We start from the raw sequence: 10,548 nt of genomic DNA on the forward strand, positions 1-10,548 counted from the left end.
GCTAAGAATGCAGCTTAGCTGGCAAGTCTTGTCGTTTCGGGCTACCAAGGGCACCGGCACGGCAAAAGCTAAAACCATCGTCAAGTTGGATGATCTATGTCAATCTACCATTAAGAAACTAGAGGAGAAGAATGCGGACTTGGGCAAAGGTATAATGTTCGCAATACAATAATATGTAACTAGTATATATATACTTATATAGTATAGATAGTATACTAGTATACATTTATATATACATGGATATGAATATATATATATATATATATATATATATATATATATATATATATATATATATATATATATATATATATATATATATATATATTAGACATTTAGCTGTTGACAGTAAATGTAATGGGCTTTCTGTTGTTGGTAATTGGTTTTTTTTTCATCTAACCTAAACGAAAGCACAAATATATATATATATATATATATATATATATATATATATATATATATATATATATATATATATATATATATATATATATATATATATATAAATATATATATATATATATATAAATATATATATATATATATATAAATATATATATATATATATAAATATATATATATATATATATATATATATATATATATATATATATATATATATATATATAATATATATATATATATATATGTGTGTGTGTGTTTTATATATATATATATATATATATATATATATATATATATATATATATATATATATATATATAGATGATCGTGTTCTAGTTACTTTAGTTAACGGTCCCTTTCTACACAAACTTATTTTTCAGTGGCACAGTGGTATACTCGAAGATGGGATGAAATGGGCGCGGCAGAGGTTAGTTCGCTAACTAGATATATTTAGCTAACTATATCCACTCTATATATTTTTTTTTCGATTTTAATTTACTAAAAAAAATTTTTTCTAGCTTTACACGTAATTAGTTTTGTCAATAAATTTACTTGATTTGCATCATCTCTAACCCACACAATCTACATCATCTCTAACCCAATCTACATCATCTCTAACACCCAATCTACATCATCTCTAACCCACCCAATCTACATCATCCCTAACCCACACAATCTACATCATCCCTAACCCACCCAATCTACATCATCTCTAACCCACCCAATCTACATCATCTCTAACCCAATCTACATCATCTCTAACCCACCCAATCTACATCATCTCTAACCCACCCAATCTACATCATCTCTAACCAACCCAATCTACATCATCTCTAACCCACCCAATCTACATCATCTCTAACCCACCCAATCTACATCATCTCTAACCCACCCAATCTACATCATCTCCAATCTACATCATCTCTAACACCCAATCTACATTTCATCCTTTACCCAATCTACATCCATCTCCTAACCCCACCCAATCTACATCATCTCTACCCACCCAATCTACATCATCTCTAACCTCCCAATCTACATCATCCTCTAACCACCCGAATCTACATCATCTCTAACCCACCCAATCTACATCATCTCTAACACCCAATCTACATCATCTCTAACCCACCCAATCTCATCATCTCTAACCCCAATCTACATCATCTCTAACCCCACCCAATCTACATCATCTCTAACCCACCCATCTACATCATCTCTAACCCACCCAATCTACATCATCTCTAACCCACCCAATCTACATCATCTCTAACCCCCCAATCTACATCATCTCTAACCCACCCAATCTCCATCATCTCTAACCCCATCTACATCATCTCTAACCCAATCTACATCATCTCTAACCCACCCAATCTACATCATCTCTAACCAACCCAATCTACATCATCTCTAACCCAATCTACATCATCTCTAACCCACTCAATCTACATCATCCTCTAACTCACCCAATCTACATCATCTCTAACCCACCCAATCTACATCATCTCTAACCCAATCTACATCATCTCTAACCCACCCAATCTACATCATCTCTAACCTCACCCAATCTACATCATCTCTAACCCACCCAATCTACATCATCTCTAACCCAATCTACATCATCTCTAACTCACCCAATCTACATCATCTCTAACCCACCCAATCTACTTCATCTCTAACCCAATCTAATCATCTCTAACCCACCCAATCTACATCATCTCCAACCACCCAATCTACATCATCTCTAACCCAATCTACATCATCTCTAACCCAATCTACATCATCTCTAACCCCAATCTACATCATCTCTAACCCACCCAATCTACATTATCTCTAACCCAATCTACATCATCTCTAACCCAATCTACATCATCTCTAACCAACCCAATCTACATCATCTCTAACCCAATCTACATCATCTCTAACCCAATCTACATCATCTCTAACCCACCCAATCTACATCATCTCTAACCCAATCTACATCATCTCTAACCCAATCCACATCATCTCTAACCCACTCAATCTACATTATCTCTAACCCAATCTACATCATCTCTAACCCAATCTACATCATCTCTAACCCAACCTACATCATCTCTAACCCACTCAATCTACATTATCTCTAACCCAATCTACATCATCTCTAACCCAATCTACATCATCTCTAACCCACCCAATCTACATCATCTCTAACCCCAATCTACATCATCTCTAACCCACCCAATCTACATCATCTCTAACCAACCCAATCTACATCATCTCTAACCCAATCTACATCATCTCTAACCCAATCTACATCATCTCTAACTCACCCAATCTACATCATCTCTAACCCACCCAATCTACATCATCTCTAACCCAATCTACATCATCTCTAACCCACCCAATCTACATCATCTCTAACCCACCCAATCTACATCATCTCTAACCCACCCAATCTACATCATCTCTAACACCCAATCTACATCATCTCTAACCCACCCAATCTACATCATCTCTAATCCACCCAAACTATACATCATCTCTAACCCACCCAATCTACATCATCTCTAACCCACCCAATCTACATCATCTCTAACACCCAATCTACATCATCTCTAACCCACCCAATCTACATCATCTCTAACACCCATCTACATCATCTCTAACCCCCAATCTACATCATCTCTAACCCAATCTACATCATCTCTAACCCACCCAATCTACATCATCTCTAACCCACCCAATCTACATCATCTCTAACCCACCCAATCCACATCATCTCTAACCCACCCAATCTACTTCATCTCTAACCCAATCTACATCATCTCCAACCCACCCAATCTACATCATCTCTAACCCACCCAATCTACATCATCTCTAACCCAATCTACATCATCTCTAACCCAATCTACATCATCTCTAACCCAATCTACATCATCTCTAACCCACTCAATCTACATCATCTCTAACCCAATCTACATCAACTCTAACCCAATCATCATCATCTCTAACCCACTCAATCTACATTATCTCTAACCCAATCTACATCATCTCTAACCCAATCTACATCATCTCTAACCCAATCTACATCATCTCTAACCCACTCAATCTACATCATCTCTAACCCACCCAATCTACATCATCTCTAACCCACCCAATCTACATCAACTCTAACCCAATCATCATCATCTTTAACCCAATCTACATCATCTCTAACCCAATCTACATCATCTCTAACCCACCCAATCTACATCATCTCTAACCCAATCTACATTATCTCTAACCCACCCAATCTACATCATCTCTAACCAACCCAATCTACATCATCTCTAACCCAATCTACATCATCTCTAACCCACTCAATCTACATCATCTCTAACTCACCCAATCTACATCATCTCTAATCCAATCTACATCATCTCTAACCCAATCTACATCATCTCTAACCCACCCAATCTACATCATCTCTAACCCACCCAATCTACATCATCTCTAACCCAATCTACATCATCTCTAACCCACCCAATCTACATCAACTCTAACCCACCCAATCTACATCATCTCTAACCCACCCAATCTACATCATCTCTAACACCCAATCTACATTATCTCTAACCCACCCAATCTACATCATCTCTAACCCACCCAATCTACATCATCTCTAACCCACCCAATCTACATCATCTCTAACCCAATCTACATCATCTCTAACCCAATCTACATCATCTCTAACCCACCCAATCTACATCATCTCTAACCCACCCAATCTACATTATCTCTAACCCAATCTATATCATCTCTAACCCACCCAATCTACATCATCTCTAACCCACCCAATCTACATCATCTCTAACCCACCCAATCTACATCATCTCTAACCCAATCTATATCATCTCTAACCCACCAATCTACATCATCTCTAACCCAATCTACATCATCTCTAACCCAATCTACATCATCTCTAACTCACCCAATCTACATCATTTCTAACCCACCCAATCTACATCATCTCTCACCAACCCAATCTACATCATCTCTAACCCACCCAATCTACATCATCTCTAACCCACCCAATCTACATAATCTCTAACTCACCCAATCTACATCATCTCTAACCCACCCAATCTACATCATTTCTAACCCACCCAATCTACATCATCTCTAACCCACCCAATCTACATCATCTCTAACCCACCCAATCTACATCATCTCTAACCCAATCTACATCATCTCTAACCCACCCAATCTACATCATCTCTAACCCACTCAACCTACATCATCTCTAACTCACCCAATCTACATCATCTCTAACCCACCCAATCTACATCATCTTTAACTCACCCAATCTACATCATCTCTAACCCACCCAATCTACATCATCTCTAACCCAATCTACATCATCTCTAACCCAATCTATATCATCTCTAACCCACTCAATCTACATCATCTCTAACCCACCCAATCTACATCATCTCTAACCCACCCAATCTACATCATCTCTAACCCACCCAATCTACATCATCTCTAACCCACTCAATCTACATCATCTCTAACCCAATCTACATCATCTCTAACCCACCCAATCTACATCATCTCTAACCCAATCTACATAATCTCTAACCCATTTCTATAAACAACTAGATCTATTTTTTTAACCGTTGCCTTCTGTGTATCCCCCATAGACTGATATACCTCAGGGTGAACGGAAACTCGATCCTGAATCGGAACACGTAAGTTGCCATCATGAATGTATTTAGAACAGTGGTTCTTAACCTTTATTTTTTTGGAGCTACCGAACCCCACCAGTTTCGCATGCGCATTCACCTAACCCTTCGAAATAGTTCTATCGGCCGAAATGACAAAATGCAATCGTGAATTATAGACAAGTGTGAGTATAGACCTCCGGCAAACCCCTGAGATTAACTCACTGAACCGATGGGATTTAATAGAAACTAGGTTCAGAACCACTGATTTAGAACATGTTTAAGTTGAGTACTAAAGAAAACGATGCACAAAATAATCAAAGCGTGCTAAATCGGATGTAGCGAGTATCGGCTACTAGAACAGCGGTCTGTCTCAGAAGTTGTACCTAGTTCTTTCTCTAACCTCAAACAGAACCCACATAAATAACTCTATCAACAATACCGGTGATGTTCAATATCAGCGTTTCTTTCAGATATTTTTCTTCACGAGGGAGGCGGCAAATGTTAAAGTATATATTTTCTAAATATCTATATATATAATTCTCTTCTTTGAGCCGTTAGAAAACAAGCTGCAAGCGCGCCTTTGCAGTCCCCTCTCTTCCTCTCTATCGCTACCTCCCCACCCCACCCCCACATTGTCTGGTGAGCTGTGTTCACTCTGTTTACATTTTACAATCATAGAGACGGGTTTGGTGACGGCTATTAGGGGCAGATAATTTAGTTTGAAACGATTTTAAACTTAGAGTATGTAACCAAGAGGAGGCTGCTTTCATGTGGGGGGATGGGGGGTTTAGTGTTTTTAAGCAAATATTTTCAGTGGCAGCATTGGTACTGTCGAATTCACAAATTATAAATTACTGAAAAGTAGAAAAAAAAACAACTAAATAGCGGCGTATGATACGCAGCGGGTCGGCTCGTATTCTATATTCGTGTTCTTTCGTCAGGGGAAGTTGTCGTGCTCAGAAGAGGATAGTGCCCTTCTCCCCCTGCTAAGAAGAAATACCTGAAAGAAACTCTGGTCAATACATGTTGAGGAATTCTTAGTCTATCTACTTTGTAAAACCGTTGGGTTTCAGTAGTGGGACAACGAACATGTTTTTTTAAACCATTCTCATCCAGTGATCTCATGCAGACATTACCTCTTTCGTAGCATTCAGAAACTAGCCATTTTCCGATACCATAGAGGTTACCCATATATCTAAACTATTCACAAGCGACCAGCATGGCAATAGCCAATAGGGTGACACCATTTAAGGGGGATGACACCAAGGCAAAAAAATAGCAAAATAAATAGAGAAAAACTTGAGGGGGTGGTGCAAATCGAAAATTTGTCCCCGGGAAGGGTCGCTACGCCTCTGGGGGGGGGGGGGGGCGACACCAATAAGTGCCGCACCGGGTGACACCCGACCTCCCTACGCCACTGCATGTAGCTATACCATTTAGAAGCGATAGTAAACGCTTTTTTTTTTAAATTACCACTATAGCAAAGACAAAAATTGATTTACATAAATTAAATAGAATCTTTGTAAACTCCACTTATTTACTTTGTTCGGGGTTCGAGGGTTTTAATACCCAAAGAGGCAAACACTAGCCTACACTGATTGATTTTTCATTGTTGTGTGTACAGAAGGCTATCTTAGAAAGCCGCGAGTTACTTACAGAACGCAGCGTATGTATATGATCACTCACATAGCAGATACATACCTTCACATACCCATTAGCTCAGTCACGCATACGAGCATATACACACATCAAATCGCACACATAAGCGCAACCACACACACACACACATACAAGAACACACATCAACACTGGGAACAAGGTATTACCCCCCCCCCCCACCCGTTAATTACCCCCGGACATCCCCCCCCCGACATTATATTCCGGAGTACTTACCCTCCCCTTGCCAATTACCCCCCCCCCCCCCCCTGTCAATTACCCCCGCCCCCCACCCAGTAGGACATTACTCCCCCCCCCCCCCCGACAGAGTAAGAGTTAGAATTACGTTTAGGTTTAGGTTTAGGTTAAGGTTTAGGTTTAGGTTTAGGTTTAGGTTTAGGTTTAGGTTTGGGTTTGGGTTTGGGTTTAGGTTTGGGTTTGGGTTTGGGTTTGGGTTTGGGTTTGGGTTTGGGTTTGGGTTTGGGTTTAGGTTTAGGTTTAGGTTTAGGTTTAGGTTTAGGCTGAGGTTGGAGGCTAGGTTTTATTTTAGGTTTAGGTTTAGGTTTAGGTTTAGGTTTAGGTTTAGGTTTAGGTTTAGGTTTAGGTTTAGGTTTAGGTTTAGGTTTAGGTTTAGGTTTAGGTTTAGGTTTAGGTTTAGGTTTAGGTTTAGGTTTAGGTTTAGGTTTAGGTTTAGGTTTAGGTTTAGGTTTAGGTTTAGGTTTAGGTTTAGGTTTAGGTTTAGGTTTAGGTTTAGGTTTAGGTTTAGGTTTAGGTTTAGGTTTTATGTTTAGGTTTAGGTTTAGGTTTAGGCTGAGGTTGGAGGCTAGGTTTTGTTTTAGGTTTAGGTTTAGGTTTAGGTTTAGGTTTAGGTTTAGGTTTAGGTTTAGGTTTAGGTTTAGGTTTAGGTTTAGGTTTAGGTTTAGGTTTAGGTTTAGGTTTAGGTTTAGGTTTAGGTTTAGGTTTAGGTTTAGGTTTAGGTTTAGGTTTAGGTTTAGGTTTAGGTTTAGGTTTAGGTTTAGGTTTAGGTTTAGGTTTAGGTTTAGGTTTAGGTTTAGGTTCAGGTTTAGGTTCAGGTTCAGGTTCAGGTTCAGGTTCAGGTTCAGGTTCAGGTTTAGGTTTAGGTTTAGGTTTAGGTTTAGGTTTAGGTTTAGGTTTAGGTTAAGGCTGAGGTTGGAGGCTAGGTTTTGTTCTTTTTACTTAAGGTTAGGATTAAGGTAATATATAGGTATAGAAATCTAGTTAGAGTTAGAATTCCAACTTGAGAGGGGGGGGGGGGCGGGATATTACCGGGGGGGGGGGGGGGTAGGAGACTGGGAGGTAATTTACAGGGTGGTATTTTCTCCGGTGTATTGGCGGGTGGTGGGGGGAAATGTCCGGGGGGGTAGTTTCCGAGGGGGAGTGGGTAATGTCCTGTAGCCATCAACACTAACCCATCTAACCAACAAACGCTAATCTAACAACCAATACATCTTTACTTATCACAGAGCCCGACCCCCTACGAAAGGACCATGACAGCAAAACACGCAGCTAGAGAAGGCTTAGACTCTTTAGAAGTAAGTACTATGTTGTCTCTATGTCCACAAGTAGTATTTTGTCTCTAGGTCCACAAGTAGTATTTTGTCTCTAGGTCCACAAGTAGTATTTTGTCTCTAGGTTCACAAGTGGTATTTTGTCTCTAGGTCCACAAGTAGTATTTTGTCTCTAGGTCCACAAGTAGTATTTTGTCTCTAGGTCCACAAGTAGTATTTTGTCTCTAGGTCCACAAGTAGTATTTTGTCTCTAGGTCCACAAGTAGTATTTTGTCTCTAGGTCCACAAGTAGTATTTTGTCTCTAGGTTCACAAGTAGTATTTTGTCTCTAGGTCCACAAGTAGTATTTTGTCTCTAGGTCCACAAGTCGTATTTTGTCTCTAGGTCCACAAGTCGTATTTTGTCTGTAAGTCCAAAAGTCGTATTTTGTCTCTAGGTCCACAAGTCGTATTTTGTCTGTAGGTCCACAAGTAGTATTTTGTCTCTAGGTCCACAAGTCGTATTTTGTTTTTAGGTCCACATGTAGTATTTTGTCTCTAGGTCTACAAGTAGTATTTTGTCTCTAGGTCCACAAGTAGTATTTTGTCTCTAGGTCCACAAGTCGTATTTTGTCTCTAGGTCCACAAGTAGTATTTTGTCTCTAGGTCTACAAGTCGTATTTTGTCTCTAGGTCCACAAGTAGTATTTTGTCTCTAGGTTCACAAGTAGTATTTTGTCTCTAGGTCCACAAGTAGTATTTTGTCTCTAGGTCCACAAGTCGTATTTTGTCTCTAGGTCCACAAGTAGTATTTTGTCTCTAGGTCCACAAGTCGTATTTTGTTTTTAGGTCCACATGTAGTATTTTGTCTCTAGGTCTACAAGTAGTATTTTGTCTCTAGGTCCACAAGTAGTATTTTGTCTCTAGGTCCACAAGTCGTATTTTGTCTCTAGGTCCACAAGTAGTATTTTGTCTCTAGGTCTACAAGTCGTATTTTGTCTCTAGGTCCACATGTAGTGTTTTGTCTGAAGGTCCACAAGTAGTATTTTGTCTCTAGGTCCACAAGTCGTATTTTGTCTGTAAGTCCAAAAGTCGTATTTTGTCTCTAGGTCCACAAGTCGTATTTTGTCTGTAGGTCCACAAGTAGTATTTTGTCTCTAGGTCCACAAGTCGTATTTTGTTTTTAGGTCCACATGTAGTATTTTGTCTGTAGGTCCACAAGTAGTATTTTGTTTCTAGGTCCACAAGTCGTATTTTGTTTTTAGGTCCACATGTAGTATTTTGTCTGTAGGTCCACACGTAGTATTTTGTCTCTAGGTCCACAAGTCGTATTTTGTTTTTAGGTCCACATTTAGTATTTTGTCTGTAGGTCCACAAGTAGTATTTTGTCTCTAGGTCCACAAGTCGTATTTTGTCTCTAGGTCCACAAGTCGTATTTTGTTTTTAGGTCCACAAGTAGTATTTTGTCTCTAGGTCCACAAGTAGTATTTTGTCTCTAGGTCCACAAGTCGTATTTTGCCTCTAGGTCCACAAGTCGTATTTTGTCTCTAGGTCCACAAGTGGTATTTTGTCTCTAGGTCCACAAGTAGTATTTTGTCTCTAGGTCCACAAGTAGTATTTTGTCTGTAGGTCCACAAGTAGTATTTTGTCTCTAGGTCCACAAGTAGTATTTTGTCTCTAGGTCCACAAGTAGTATTTTGTCTGTAGGTCCACAAGTAGTATTTTGTCTCTAGGTTCACAAGTAGTATTTTGTCTCTAGGTCCACAAGTAGTATTTTGTCTCTAGGTCCACAAGTAGTATTTTGTCTCTTGGTCCACAAGTAGTATTTTGTCTCTAGGTCCACAAGTAGTATTTTGTCTCTAGGTCCACAAGTCGTATTTTGTTTTTAGGTCCACATGTAGTATTTTGTCTCTAGGTCCACAAGTAGTATTTTGTCTCTAGGTCCACAAGTCGTATTTTGTCTGTAGGTCCACAAGTAGTATTTTGTCTGTAGGTCCACAAGTAGTATTTTGTCTCTAGGTCCACATCTGTACCATGTATGTGCCTATGCTACGTCTACGTCTTGCCCGAGACCGCACCGTTCATGTCCATGCCCATGCCTATGTTTATGCCCATTTTTATGTCCATGTCTGTGTCCATGTTTATGTCCATGTCCATATTTATGTCCATGTTTTTGTCCATGTTTATGTCCATGTCCATTTTTATGTCCACATTTATGTCCACCTCTATATCCAAGTCCACGTCTATATCCACGTCTTTGTCCATGTCTACATCCACCTCTATATCCACTTCCATG

At 39.2% G+C, this 10,548-nt stretch overlaps 1 protein-coding gene across 1 annotated transcript; it reads left to right on the forward strand.

Annotated features, from left to right (window-relative positions):
* LOC131931294 (uncharacterized) lies at window positions 1-8,437 on the forward strand. The gene is made up of 5 exons (XM_059288033.1): window positions 1-149; window positions 786-832; window positions 5,067-5,114; window positions 8,231-8,299; window positions 8,426-8,437. Exons 1-5 carry the CDS (start codon window positions 8-10, stop codon window positions 8,435-8,437), a joined length of 318 nt encoding a protein of 105 aa, XP_059144016.1. The 5' UTR covers window positions 1-7.
* The last annotated feature ends 2,111 nt before the right edge of the window (window positions 8,438-10,548 follow it).

This window comes from Physella acuta, unplaced genomic scaffold (assembly GCF_028476545.2).
Source record: "Physella acuta isolate Inbredline_101_S28 unplaced genomic scaffold, ASM2847654v3 ptg001938l, whole genome shotgun sequence".
In the NCBI taxonomy this organism is placed as follows: domain Eukaryota; kingdom Metazoa; phylum Mollusca; class Gastropoda; family Physidae; genus Physella; species Physella acuta.

Coding starts and splice junctions, on each gene's coding strand:
- LOC131931294 (XM_059288033.1), top strand. CDS start 8: ATGCAGCTTAGCTGGCAAGTCTTGTCGTTTCGGGCTACCAAGGGCACC. Junction 150..785: donor GAATGCGGACTTGGGCAAAG/GTATAATGTTCG, acceptor CTTATTTTTCAG/TGGCACAGTGGTATACTCGA. Junction 833..5,066: donor ATGAAATGGGCGCGGCAGAG/GTTAGTTCGCTA, acceptor TATCCCCCATAG/ACTGATATACCTCAGGGTGA.